The sequence below is a fragment of the Euphorbia lathyris genome, chromosome 2, assembly GCF_963576675.1.
Source record: "Euphorbia lathyris chromosome 2, ddEupLath1.1, whole genome shotgun sequence".
In the NCBI taxonomy this organism is placed as follows: domain Eukaryota; kingdom Viridiplantae; phylum Streptophyta; class Magnoliopsida; order Malpighiales; family Euphorbiaceae; genus Euphorbia; species Euphorbia lathyris.
The window spans coordinates 48,526,693-48,541,220 of NC_088911.1; the positions used below are offsets into that span (position 1 = coordinate 48,526,693).

General features: G+C 37.0%; 1 protein-coding gene across 1 annotated transcript; it reads left to right on the forward strand.

Moving 5' to 3' along the window:
- Positions 1–614: 614 nt before the first annotated feature.
- On the forward strand, positions 615–11,363 carry LOC136218103 (disease resistance protein RPV1). Its single transcript, XM_066004858.1, has 8 exons — positions 615–1,435; positions 1,956–3,030; positions 3,722–4,147; positions 5,811–7,382; positions 7,461–8,300; positions 8,619–9,988; positions 10,071–10,690; positions 10,799–11,363. The coding sequence occupies exons 1-5, from the start codon at positions 957–959 to the stop codon at positions 7,977–7,979; spliced, it is 4,071 nt and encodes a 1,356-aa protein (XP_065860930.1). The 5' UTR covers positions 615–956; the 3' UTR covers positions 7,980–8,300; positions 8,619–9,988; positions 10,071–10,690; positions 10,799–11,363.
- Positions 11,364–14,528: the final 3,165 nt, after the last annotated feature.

The following is a 14,528-nucleotide window of genomic DNA, read 5'->3' on the forward strand; positions in this document are numbered from 1 at the left end:
TTTGTTCATTGATTTTAGAAAAAAACTTTATTTAAATTAGTAATTTAAAATTTATTTTTAAAAATTTTAAAAACCACTCTATAAATTAATAATTATTAATTTATCGATTAATTAATAACTCTATAAATTAATAAAATTCAATGGTCCCAACATTATTAATTTATAGAGGTTTTACTGTATGTGGTTGCAACTTTTGATCCGAATGTTCGAAAGGATATCCGAATGTTCGAAAGGATATGAGCGATGAAGATCGGATTGAAGTTCCTCTATCATCCAATGGTGAAAACCACACCAAGTAATGGTACTTTGTAAAAAACAAAGTAACCATAGCGAACACCCATTTTATAGATTTTGTAATGTTTTATTGTTTGTGATATTCTTATTGTATTTATACGTTTTTCATCTAATGAAAATATAAGTATTTGGATAAAAAAAATTGACATCAAAAAATAAATAAATTAGAATTGACTTCAAAAAAGTTAAATTAGAATTGAATTTATAAAAATTTAAATATATCTATTATTTTTACTTGTCATTTTTTATTTTTTAAAAACTAAATATACCTTTGAAAATTAGCCCGAAGCGGATCCATCAGATCAAAAAAAAAAAAAAAAAACCCCAGGTTTGAAACTGTTTGAATTACAGTAGACTAGCCCTAGGGGAGCAACATGAACCAAATCCCAGTTAGAGTCAAGACTCGCTTCTCCACAAAATCAGAATCTTCCATCTCGTTTTTATCGATTAAATTAAACTCCATTCTCACTCTATCTTCGATCTACCATCTGCTGATTGGTTGCGACTTGGGTGTAACTATTATAAAATTTCTGGTTGCTAATATTTAATATAAAACCTCAAATTTCTGTTACTACCTTCCGCTTGTTGACTAAACTCCATTTCCAAATTCCTTCACTTTTTTCTAAATGACTACTTCTCTCTAACGAAGAAAACCAGCAATAATGGACGCCTCTGGCGACGACGATCCAACTTCAGCGCCGTCGTTTCGGTTCCGTTGGGACGTGTTCTTGAGCTTCAGAGGTGAAGACACCCGCCATAATTTCACAGAGGATCTTTACAGGAAGCTTCAAAAGCATGGCGTCCGAGCATTTCGTGACGATGAGGAGCTGCAGAGAGGGGAAGAGATTGCTCCTAGCTTACTCGACGCCATTGAGGATTCAGCTGCTGCCATTGCTGTTATTTCCAAAAGATATGCCGATTCCAGGTGGTGCCTTGAAGAGCTGGCCAGGATACTCGAATGCAAACGTTTTTTGCTTCCTGTGTTTTATCAAGTTGATCCATCTGATGTCAGGAAACAGAAGGGCCCGTTTGAGAAGGATTTCCGGATTTTAGAAGAGAGGTTTGGGGTGGACAAGGTTCTCCGATGGAGGAACGCCATGGAGAAGGCTGGAGGAATCTCTGGCTGGCATTCTCAACCTGGGTACCTTTTTATTTATTTTTTTAATATTACTTTAATATTCCTTCAATAACAGAACGCGATAAGACATAAATTAATGCACAAGGTTGTTTGGACCAGAATTTTGCGAATTTGAACTCATTAATTATATAGGATAATTAATTGCTTACAAAGTTATTTTAGCCCATTAATCAAATGACTAGTTAATGGTTCCATACCCTAATCACACAATATGATTGCCTTTATTGTTTGCTTTGCGTAGTTTAATTAGTTGTACTTGAGATTTTCCAACCTATTTAATATCCAATTTTATGGATAAACAGAAGTTAATTGATCTAGACCTATAATGCACGTCTAAACTTTAGATTGGAGAAAGTGGCATAGTGGTGAATTTCTTAGGAATTTCTGGCCAAACCCTTCACTTGCTAGAGTAGAGAACCAAATTCCATTGTATCACATTCCCTTGTTAATGTTATTTCCTTCTTCCTCCTTCAGTCAGACGACTATATTGTGATTTTGATATTGTTTTGGCATGGCATGGCAGGGAAGAACACAGCAGGTTAATAGAGACTCTAGTAAAGAAAGTTTTGACTAAATTAAGTAATAGTCCACTGGGTATACCTAGATATCCAGTTGGACTTGATTCTCGTCTACAGGAGTTGATGAGACTGCTAGATATCAATGGAAATGGTGTCAAATTTTTGGGAATTTATGGAATGGGTGGAGCTGGTAAAACTACCCTTGCAAAGGCTCTCTTTAACAAAATCGTCATGCATTTCAAGCGCCGCAGCTTCATCTCTAGTGTCAAAGAAACTTCCCACCAAAAGGATGGTTTAGCAAGCCTTCAAAAGAGACTTATTCACGATCTTTCTTCTAATGCAACACCACATGAATCACTGAGAGAGATAATTCATGAAGAACCAGTTCTGATAGTTTTAGATGATATTGATGATGCAGCTCGATATGATCCCCTAATTGGAAAAAGACATTGGTATTATGAAGGAAGTAGAATCATCATCACTACAAGAGATAAGCAAACAATGCCTGACAACATAGTGGATGTCATTTATGAGATGAATGGGTTAGGTTCTCATGAGGCTCTTCAATTATTTAGTTATCATGCATTTGGAAGAGAGAAACCATTATCTGAATTTGCAGATATCTCTGAAAAAATTGTGCATCTCACCGGAAATCTGCCTTTGGCTTTGGAAGTTTTTGGTTCCTCTCTCTTTCACAAGAGGAAAAGAAACCTCTGGCTAGAGGCATTGCAAAGCCTGGGACATAATCCTCCTGGTCTCCAAAAGGTGTTAGAAATAAGCTTTAATGAGCTAGATGATCAACAGAAATGTGCATTCCTTGATATTGCATGTTTCTTTATTAAAATGAAGTCAGAAGATGTGGGTTACATATTGAAAGGTTATGTATCTAGTTCCAAGACGTTGATCGTAGATCTTGCGGCCAAATCGTTGGTCAAAATTGTTGAAGGTGATATCATGTGGATGCATGATCTACTCAGGGACATGGGGAGACAAATTGTTCGCAGAGAAAGTCCTGATAATGGTATGCGCAGTAGGCTTTGGGATCATGATGATGTTCTCAATGTGTTGAAGCATAAAAAGGTATAATTCTCATCATATATCTGGCATGAAAGTATTGCTTACTGCTATGCTCTCAATTTTTGTGTTTTAAACCTTTTTTTAAGCTACTCGCAAACTCAGAAAGAATTATCTAACAAGACAGTTGACCATTTTCAGTTGCGTTTCCTATCATATCAGTACAAAATTGTGAATGGTAAAAATATAATAGGTATTTGTTTACAGCGTGATAATACCTCTTCTTAATAATAAAAATTTCCATTCAAGTGGTTCACTTGTTTCCTTGGCAAAGCAATCCTAAATGAGATCTATTCCATTCCATTGTAATCACGTTTTTATTCACGATTAACATTCATTAGGATTTTGGAGATTGTTAAATGTGCATGAAAGTTTTTGTAAACTGCTGATATTGTTCATGATTGACATTCATTAGGAGATTAGAGATTGTTAAGTGTGCATGGAAGGTTTTGTAACCAGCTGATCGAAGTGGAGAATTGGTGCTTGCATCTATGAATGAAGCCCTTACCTTCCACAAATTTATTTCAACCAATTGATTATGTACACAAAATTCATATGCAAGGTCGAAGTATCTCAATGTATTATGCTCATGAACATTGACTAATTGCAGCATGCCTGTTATGCCCATGAATTTCATAATATTGATATCACTTCAATTTCTCCTTCTTGCATTATTATCATTAAATTGACTTTTTAGGGAACCAGAAGGATTCAAGGTATTGCTCTTGACTTGGGGAAAAACTTGCATGAAGTTAGCACTCGAGATGAATATTATCTGAAGTTTCAAATGATGCCTACTTTTACTTCGGCACTCATGTACATGAAGGAGATATATAAAAATCTATTCCATTCTGTAGTTGAGAATGTAAAAGATGAGATTCTGTGCACAAGGTCATTTAAACAAATGATTAACCTAAGGTTACTTCAAATCAATGGTGTGGATTTTAAAGGGAGTTTCAAATATATGCCTCCGGAATTGAAGTTTCTACAATGGAAAGGATGTCATCTGAAAAATCTTCCTGAAGAATTTTGCATGCAGAATTGTGCTGTCCTTGATCTCTCAGATAGCAAGATTACAAAATTGTGGGAACAGAGATGGTACAATTTGCACTCCAGTAACAAGGTATGTCTCTATTCCATATTTTAATGGTATATAATTTGTAGATCTTTTCTAATGATAGTTGACAAGTTACTCCATCTGCATATTTTAATGACTTGCATTCTTTTTTAGAATTATTTGCATAGCTAATTGAGATTTAGTAACTTATTATTTCATATTAAAGTGCTACTTAGTGGAGGTTTGTTTCTCTTTTTTTACCTCATGTTTGCCTTTTAACTCCTCACAAATATCCTACTGTTTGTTTAGTAGGAATCAACTGCTGTTTCAAAAGGCAGTAAAATACTACTTTTCCTATACAAATTTGCCCCCCTAACTATCCTCATGAAAAACTCTCCTTTAGCTTTTTCTACAACTCCAATTTTAGGTTTTAACAAAATCCTTCCCAATTCAAGAAATAATAATTCGACGCATGACCAATTCAATCTATATCATCGTTGTAAATATACTTTAAAATTTAATGAATCTAAAGCTCAAATTCTTTTCTTTTAAGATTTAATAAAAAAAAACGATAAATTCTATCTAGCTATATATATAAGAACGTACATATTATTCATTTTATAAACAAAGAAATATTGTGATTGTTTCAATGAAAGTAAACAATTATATTATTATAAAAAAAATACACGATTATATTCGAAGAAATGCATTATTAGATTCAACATAAAGAAATTGGAGCAACTCAGATTAATGTTTTAAGAAATCAAATCGCTTATAGCTAATTAAGTGCAAAAAATGATTTTTAAAGTGAAAAAAAGATTAAAGAAATTTTTGTAGTTATGTAAACTTTAAAAAAATACTATAGACATTTATGAAAAAATAAAGTTTATATTTTTGTTTTTTTTAATTTTTATTTAATTATTTGGATTATTTTTATTAAGTTTTGTATTGCATTTATATAATCGATGATTGATTTAAAACATGTCCATATTAGTCATTTGACATATAACAACAATTAATCATAATTTTATCAAATACGTTCAAATATAGTACGTAAAGATCCTCTGTGAAATTCGAAATGATTGAGAAATTCTGGAAAATACGTTCAAATATATTACTTGCTATACGTTTCTTGTTTCGAAAAATTTAGAGAATAGAGTATGCTACTCCTTAAAAATATATGGGTACAAGGGTTGATGTTAGAGTCTTTTTTTTATTTTTTTTATTAAAGGCTGGTTATCGAGGAGGAGCCGAAGACGGACATCCCAGCTATGCTGGCACCCCCGACCTCAACCCCATGACCCCGAACCAATATTGTTGATGTTAGAGTCTTTTAGGATATAATAAAAAATATAAATATCGCTTTATAACTAAGAGAGTATTTCCTCTATGATTATTCTGTTTTCTTAGTCGTTGACTGCTATAGATCCATATCGCTAGTTATGCTACATTTCCAGAAAACAAATACTGTAACTTCAGCAGATGATCAAAATACAAAGCGTATCCGGCTATACTAAAAAGGACTTGACTTATATTTCAATTTTTCGATAGGCCTTGTTAGTGTCACCCAAACACCATTTAGACACTAGAGCTTTCAAATCAGATCTAGCTGCATCTATTTTCTGTGGATGTTTATCTTCTTTCTTACATTCTTGCGGTGGTTATGGTGTAAAATTCTATGATAGATGCCTCTACTTTAACTAACAAATGATTTTTTTTTTCTTGATAGAGAGCTGAGAGGTTGTTGGTTATAAATCTCCAAAACTGCTATCGTCTGACTGATCTCCCTGATTTCTCTGTTCATCCTGCCTTGGAAAAACTGATTCTTACGAATTGCAAGGCACTGGTTCGGATTCATAATTCAGTGGGAGACTTGCAGAAACTTATTCATTTGAACCTGGAAAACTGTTCAGAACTTATCGATTTTCCAAGTGATGTATCTGGGTTAAAGCATCTTGAGATCCTTAATCTTTGTGGCTGCTTAAAAGTAAAAGAATTACCAGAGGATATGAGAAGTATGAAATGCTTGAGGGAGCTTCTGATTGATGACACAGCAATCGTTCAACTACCTGATTCCATTTTCCACCTAAAGAAACTCGAAAGGTTTAGTCTAAAGGGCTGTAAGTTGTTGAGACATCTTCCTGTACACATAGGGAAACTAAGTTCACTTATAGAGCTTTCTCTTGATGGTTCTGGACTGGAAGAGTTACCTGAAACAATAGGTTTATTGCCAGACCTTGAGATACTAAGTCTTAGGAGGTGTTATTCACTCACTGCACTTCCTGATTCGATTGGAAAACTTACATCCTTAGTTGATCTCTTTCTAAACAGTAGTTCAGTTATTGAATTGCCGGAATCAACTGGTGCATTATCTCATTTGAAGAATCTTTCAGTTAGCAATTGTAGATCTCTGAGTAAGTTACCTGATTCAATAGGAGGTCTAGCATCATTGGTTGGACTTTGGTTAGATGGAATACAAATCACAGAGATACCTAATGAGGTTGGCTCTTTGAGCATGCTTGAAAGGCTTTACATGGAAAACTGTGTATCCCTTAGATTCTTACCTGAATCTATCGCAAAGATGCTTAGCATAACAACTTTGGTGTTGAACAATTCCACCATCACAGAATTGCCAGAGTCTATAGGAATGCTGGAAAAACTCAACACGTTGTATTTAAACAAGTGTAAGCAGCTCCAACTACTGCCACCCTCAATTGGTAATCTAAAAAGTCTCAGGTATTTTTATATGTTAGACAGTTGTGTTTCAAAATTGCCCAATGAAATTGGGGGGCTCTCCAGCTTATTGATATTGAAAATGGGAAAAGACCACACTCGTCGGCCACAAAATACTGCAAGCTCTACTCTACCTGTATCATTGTCAAACCTCTACTCACTGGTAGTATTAGATGCTCGTGCCTGGAAAATAATTGGTGAAATTCCTGATGAACTTGGGAAGTTAGCATCTCTGCAGGAATTACAACTTAGCCACAACAATTTCCACAGCCTTCCATCTACTCTGAGGGACCTTTCAATTCTCAAAGATCTAGTCTTGGCCCACTGCAAGCAGCTGAAATCGCTTCCCATACTTCCCTCAAGTTTGGTTAGGTTGAATGTTGCAAATTGTATTGCACTGGAAAGTATTTCTGATCTATCAAACTTAGAGAATCTGCAAGATTTTGACTTAACAAATTGCAATAGAATAATGGATGTCCCAGGCTTGGAATGCTGCAAGTCTCTGAGGAGGTTATTCGCCAGTGGTTGCATCGCATGTTCTCCAGCTATAAAGAACAGACTTTCAAAGGTTTATTATTTCTCTCCCTAAAACTGAAAATTTGAAATTCCGAAGATTATAAATTATAATTGATTTAAGTACATGTAGGTTGGTTTGAAGCGTTTGTTCAATTTGAGCATCCCAGGAAAAGTTGTCCCTGATTGGTTTGTTGAGCAAATTCCGAGATTCGCAACCCCTAAAAACCGTGACATCAAAGGCATAATAATAGGTGTTGTGATCAGTCTTGATCAACAGACAACAGACAGATTTAGAGATAAGCTGCCGGCGATAGTGGACATTCAAGCAAAGGTGTTGAGAGTCCAGGAAGCAATATACACGACAACACTCAAGTTAATTGGAGTTCCAAACACAAACGAGGATCAACTCTACTTATCTCGATATCCAGATTTTCGTCAGCTAGTTTTGATGCTGAAACAAGGTGATAAATTAGAGATTGCAATGCGAGAGAAACCCTATTTTGATGGGCTTAGATTAAAGAAATATGGGATTCATTTAATTTTTGAAAACGATGATGACTTTGATGATGATGAAGATGAAGAATCACTGGATGAATCTCAGAGGTCGGTTTCATGGAAACTGGCCAATTTTATTGGATCCTTGGAATAAGTCTTATAATTGCTTTCAGATCTGATTGTATTGTATTGTATGTATAATGTATTCCTAAGAAATTAATACACATCTTTCTCTCCATTCTAAACCGTGCATGCATAATTGCCATTTGGTAAGTGGGTTACTAAACCCAGCCCCATATTCACACTTCCAGCCCCGAAAAAAGACCTAACCGCCCTTTGAACAAAAACTGAAAATTTGAATCCCTCCCAAACTCTCTCAAACTCATTTTCATCCGAATCAAAGACAACACGTTTGATGGAAGACAATCCGTTATCACCGAAAGTAGAAGGGAGTGATGCTACGTCCGAATTCGAGGTATTTTTCCGATTTAACTTCCTTGCATTTCTGTAATTTGAATTGGAAAAAAAAAATCTGGTTCGGCACTCGGGCGTGTGAGCATCACGCCCCACCACATGGTGGGGCGTATGAGTATCACGTCCCACCATGTGGTGGGACGTGATAGCCACACGCCTCACCATGAGGTGGGACGTGATGTTCATACGCCCCACCATGAGGTGGGGCGTAATGCTCACACGCCCGAGCATATTTGTGGCTGTTTTTCGGGTCTAGACATCGAAACGCTATAGAAATGTCACGTTTTGGAATGTAATGTTCGTTATTAATCATTTACAGGAGGTTTCGTGGGAAGAATTTGATGGAAACGGCATAGATTACAGCTCGCAGTTTTTTCCCAAACAAACATTTCAAACATATCATGAAGCTGTTAACTGGGCAAAACAGACGGCAATTGGGATCGGGTTTGAGTTAACCACAGCGTCGCACAAGACGGGGCGCAAGTCAAAGTGGATATTGGTTAAATGTGCTCGTGGTGTTAAGAATTATAAAAGGAAAAAGGATGTGGATATGGATGTTATACTACGGAAGAATACAAAAACAAAATACTGTGGTTGCAAATTCCAGATAAAGGTTATGGAAATCGGCGAATTGGACGGTTGGGTGGTGAATGGGATTCCTGGAGATAGAGGACAGCACTGTCATCAGTTGGCTGTATATCATCAAGGCTACAGACAGATGAGCGGACTAAGCCCGGCTTCCAAAAAACTTGTTCGTGAAATGAGTTCAGCTCAAGCTAAGCCTTGTGCTATTTTTGCTGCAATCAAAGAAAAACATCCGGAGGATTGCCCGACACAAAGACATATCTATAACTACAGGGAGAAAATCAGGACTGAGAGCTTTGAGGGTCGGGATGTAATCGGTCAGTTTTATCGGCTTGCTATAGATAAGGACTATATATATTGGACGCAAGCGGTGCCGGGCAGCAATGTCGTGACTCACTTATTTATGGCACATCCAACATCGATCACACTGTTCCGATCTTATTACTTGTTTGTTGGTGTGGATTCAACATATAAAACAAACAAGTATAAGATGCCATTCTTTGAAATCATTGGAATGACGCATTCTAACAAAAAATTCTTGATCGCCTATGCAATCATGAAGGATGAAACCGAGGGTAGTTACATGTGGGTGTTACAAAAATTGAAGCTTTTGCTCCAACCTGATGTGCATCCGACAGTCATTGCTACAGACCGGGAGTTAGGACTGATGCGGCCGGTTCGTGAGGTATTTCCTCATTCTCATCATTTATTGTGCACATGACATATTAATAAAGATGTGGAGGATAGAGTTGGCAAGTTGAGTGGAATGAAGAAGTTTGGTGAAATTTTTAAAAATTCCAAATGGAAACGTATAATTGAAGCCCCAACAGAAGCTGAATATGAGGCGGCAGTGGTAGCCATGAAGAATACTACTGGCAACTGGCCTGGTGTGATTCAGTACGTGGAGACCACGTGGCTAGTGCATAAAGAGAAGTTTTATCGAGCATGGACGAACAAGGTGTTGCACTTAGAAAATACCACAACCTGTCGAGTGGAGAGTTCACATGCACAGTTGAAACAGTGGTTGAATTCATCTACTGGTGCACTTGATACAGTGTGGGCGAAGGTGCACAAGGACATTGAGGCGCAGATCGAGGCGATCAAGTAAGACATTTATTCTGTTATTTGCTTTAATCTTTTAAAATTTAATACATTAGTTTTGTAATCCGTCATTGTATATAATCAGATACTCACTCGAGGACTCGAGAAGAAGATCTGCGGTGAATCACTGTGGACAACCTTTCACGTATCTCGACTTACACGTTTCACATTACTGCTTGGCTGTACTAAATGATGAGCTCAAGCGTATGCACGAATTGAGTATGGATGTGGTAACTGAATGCGGATGCGTGTTGCCCATGACTCATGGCATTCCGTGTGCATGTGAGCTTAAAACATATATTGACACAAATGAATCGGTCCGTGTTGACCGCATCCATCCTTTTTGGAGATCTCTTGCGTTTGAAGGGTTGAGTGACATACCAGTTACTGCTCCAGTATATGCTGACGGGTCTGAGGATCACCGATTTTTTCAATCTCTTGTGGAAAAGGTTGAAAAATTAGATCCTTCAATGGTGCGTAGCATATCGATGTACATTCATGATCAGATAAACCCGGAACAAAGTGGCTTTAAAGAACCTGAGGTCAAAGACACTGTTAGGGGTAGACCAAAGGGAAATTCATCAACAAAACGAAATCCAAGTGCATGGGAGTACAATCAGTCACCACGAGGGTCCTCAGGTTCGAGGAGTAGTCGTAGTCGAGGCCGTTCTTCATCCTCATCTGTGCATAACAGCCAAATGCCGGGTATATTTTATTTCATTTATATATATGTTGAAGTTAAAGTAAATATATTTTTATTGATAAATTTCATATATTAATATTTTCAATCGGATTTGATGCGGATATCGCCAGTTACCACCATTTACATCGGGTTCAAGGTCTCATCGTACCATTTATTACTGGATTCCATGATGTTGTAGCAGATGGTAACTGTGGATTTCGTGTTTTAGCCGATGCCATCATTTTTAACCAAGAGGAGTGGAAGCTGATGAGAGTGCTCATAGAGAATGAGATGCGGGCAAACCGTGATCTGTATGTGCCAGTGTATGGGAACGGATTTGATGCTGCCCTCACACGTATTAAATGGGTAGGAGCGGGATGTGGTGAGTCCCACTGGATGGTGAGTCCGGATGACTTATTTGCTGCTGCATCTGTATTGAACGCAGTAATTTTCTCTTTACTACAGAACAATTAGGATGTTGCACTATACTGCCGATGCGTTCGGACGATGGAAGACCACCTGAGCGAGAGATTGTGATTTGTCATTTGGGGAGTTATCGTCACTACATACGTCTTTATTTACATCCTTCGTTTCCAGTGCCTCCCATTGCCACCCAATGGCGATTATTTTGTCATCAGAGTGTTCGTCACTTGGAGAATTTATACGCTGAAAGGAGAGAGGCTTGGACTAGATTATATTAGTTTTATATGTTGTGATTAATAATATTTATTAATTAACTTATATTATTTTTTGGTTTTAAGTACAATTCTGTAGTTACGGGTTTAACCGCATATTTACGGGTTTAACAAACTATTTACGGGTTTGACGAACTATTTACGGGATAAAAAAGCTATTTTTTTGCCAATTCGACACGCGGGCGTGTGGCCATCACGCCTCACCTCGCGGTCGGACGTGATAGCCTCACGCCTCACCGCGCGGTCGGTCGTGACAGCCACACGCCTGACCGTAAGGTCGGGCATGTGGCTATCACGGTCGACCGCGCGGTGAGGCGTGAGGCTATCACGTCCGACCGCGAGGTGAGGCGTGATGGCCACACGCCCACGTGTCGAATTGGTAAAAAAAAAATAGCTTTTCCCCTCCCAAAACCCATGAAAGGGCATTTTCATCCTTTCACGGGGCTAGGGGTGGGAAAATGGGGCTGGGTTTAACAACACCCTTTGGTAATCTGTATGTATGAGGTTGTACAAAATGTAATACTTCCCAAGTTTTGAGATGCTTCAGTAACTGGGGTAAATTACACCTATGGCCATTGAACTTTACCCATTTTCACATTATGGCCACTGAACTTCATTTCTTCCCAGTATGGCCACTGAACTTTACACTTTTTAACACCGGTGGCCACTCAATGCCTCAAAACGACCGTTGACGGCTAAAAATAAAAAATCCAATGCGCTAATAATATTTTAAGGAACTTTAATTCTTGAAAATTTTCGTTTTGAGGTCATTTAGGTGTTGTTTGGTTAGGAGAGAGAAAGTGAATTTTTAGAGAGAGAAAGTTCCAAAAAATGTGATTTTTGAAAATAAAAAGTGTGGTTTCATGGTAAATATCATTTTGAACAACTTTAATTCTTGAATATTTTCATTTTGAGGTCGTTAACGATCGTCAACGGTCATTTTGAGAAGTTAGTTAAAATTGAGTGGCCATTGGTGTTAAAAAGTGTAAAGTTCAGTGGCCATACTGGGAAGAAATGAAGTTCAGTGGCCATAATGTGAAATAATCAATTCCCTCAACTAAACTGATTAACTTGTTAGTCACAAATAACGAATTAGTTCCCGATGTTAATTAATTAATTGATTCTCATTTATTAAATACACTTTATGTATTCAATGCTTTAACTTTGTTCCACACGTTCATTTATGAACGATCCTATGGGTCCGTCCTCAGTTAGTTGTGGGCCTAGGGCCTACTAAATATAAGTGGGTTCCAGCAAACTATTATAGCCCCCAACTAATACGAGTTAGTTCAACCTTCTCAAGGAGAGATGAACACCATGTAGATAACTTCAATAATCTTTTACCAACAGCATATCAATATCATAAGTCCGAGGCATGGTTTAATTCATCCTTTCATGCTTATTATATTCCTTGATCCCGAGTAAACTAACGAACAGATAAGCAACCTACTTATCAGGGTATGGCTATACACTTCTCAATTTAACTCGTCAAGAGGCCGGTGATATCTTCTCACTGTTAGGTGAGTAATAATTCCCCCCCCCCCCATTTCAACTATCAGTAAGTATGTGTTCACTAATCCATCCAACGTACCCATATTTGGCATCATGTTACAGACCTGTTAGGCATACATCAAAGTGTAACAGATTCCACATCGTATACTATATTGAAATTGGGTCTAAAGATCACTAAGATCTACATTGTGGAAAGACCAACGACACTTCAACCATGTGTCTTTCCAGATCGAATCGGTCCAGTCTCGTGCTAGGCAACACACACCTACATTCATACCCCATTATACAAGTGCCACATCTATGCAACCTACACAACATGTTCATTCCCATGAGTAGGAGTAGCTTCGAATAATTTTATGATTATAATCAATGGATACTTCATTCACTATACTATATCACAACATACAAAAAGTCGAATCAATTAATGCCTTATTCATAAAACACAAACAATGTATTACAATAAGATACACCAATGTCTAATATAATGTGTGAGCCACTATGCCTAAGAACTAGGGCACACCAACAATCTCCCATTTGACCTAGGTCCAAGTAGGTATCACCCTAATCCCTATAGATCTGTAATTACCATCATGCTTCGCCTGCGCTAATGCCTTGGTCAATGGATTTTCAACATTGTCCTTTGTGTCTACCCTCTATAGTGTGATGTCACCTCTACTCACAATCTCTCGAATGAGGTGAAACTTCTAAATCTATTAAGACTCATTCCAATCCTATTGTCTAAGCATATCATCATGTGTTTCAATCCGTGAACTAAATCTATCTATTCTAACAGGTTTAATATTTATTCCAGAACCCTTTAACCCGTAATTAATCGCATTTTACATTTTGGAGTATATATATGCCTAATTATGCCTAATTAAATGTAAATTTATAGAAACAGGAAATTACATACTCAACCCAGATGAAAAAAAGAAACATCAGAAGTCTGTAATTCTGCAGCAATGGCTGACCACCTCTGCAGAATTACAAAATTATGTTTCTTTCTGGCCTGAAGCCATAGTGAATCGAAATGAATTAAAATCAAATTGTACATTCAATAGAAGGCTTTTAAACCTTTTAGGATGTTACCTTGGTGCTATAATCTGACTTTGCATGGAGATAGACTCACGAACACGAACAAATCAGGAATGCAATTGAAACTCGCGAATAGAATCCCAAACTAGTGGAATGGCACTCGAACAAGATTAAATTGGTCTCTAATGATTGATTTAATCCATTTCCTTGCTTCTTAGAAGGATTATAATGTTGAATTGGTGATTACCCGAAGAATCATTGAGAGAAATCAATGATTTCACTAACTTTCACGCATTTCAAGTGTTTCTCTCTAGAAATCTCTCTCTAAACTCAATATTATAATCTCAATTGATGTTTAGCATGATTTGAGAATGAATTGTATGTTTTTTGGGTTGATTTGGAATGATTTGGATTGAAAAAGATGAAGAAGAAGCTTTCTCACTCATCTTTCTCTCTATATCTTTTTTGTAACTTTCCATTTATTCTAAACTAATTTTTTCCCTCCTACTGACAGTTTTTGATGTTTAAAACCCATATGTTAGTTGTATTTTGAGTTACTAGGGATTAATCAGATGGTTACAATAGAAATCAGAAACTACTGTAACTTCCCGTCAGTGGT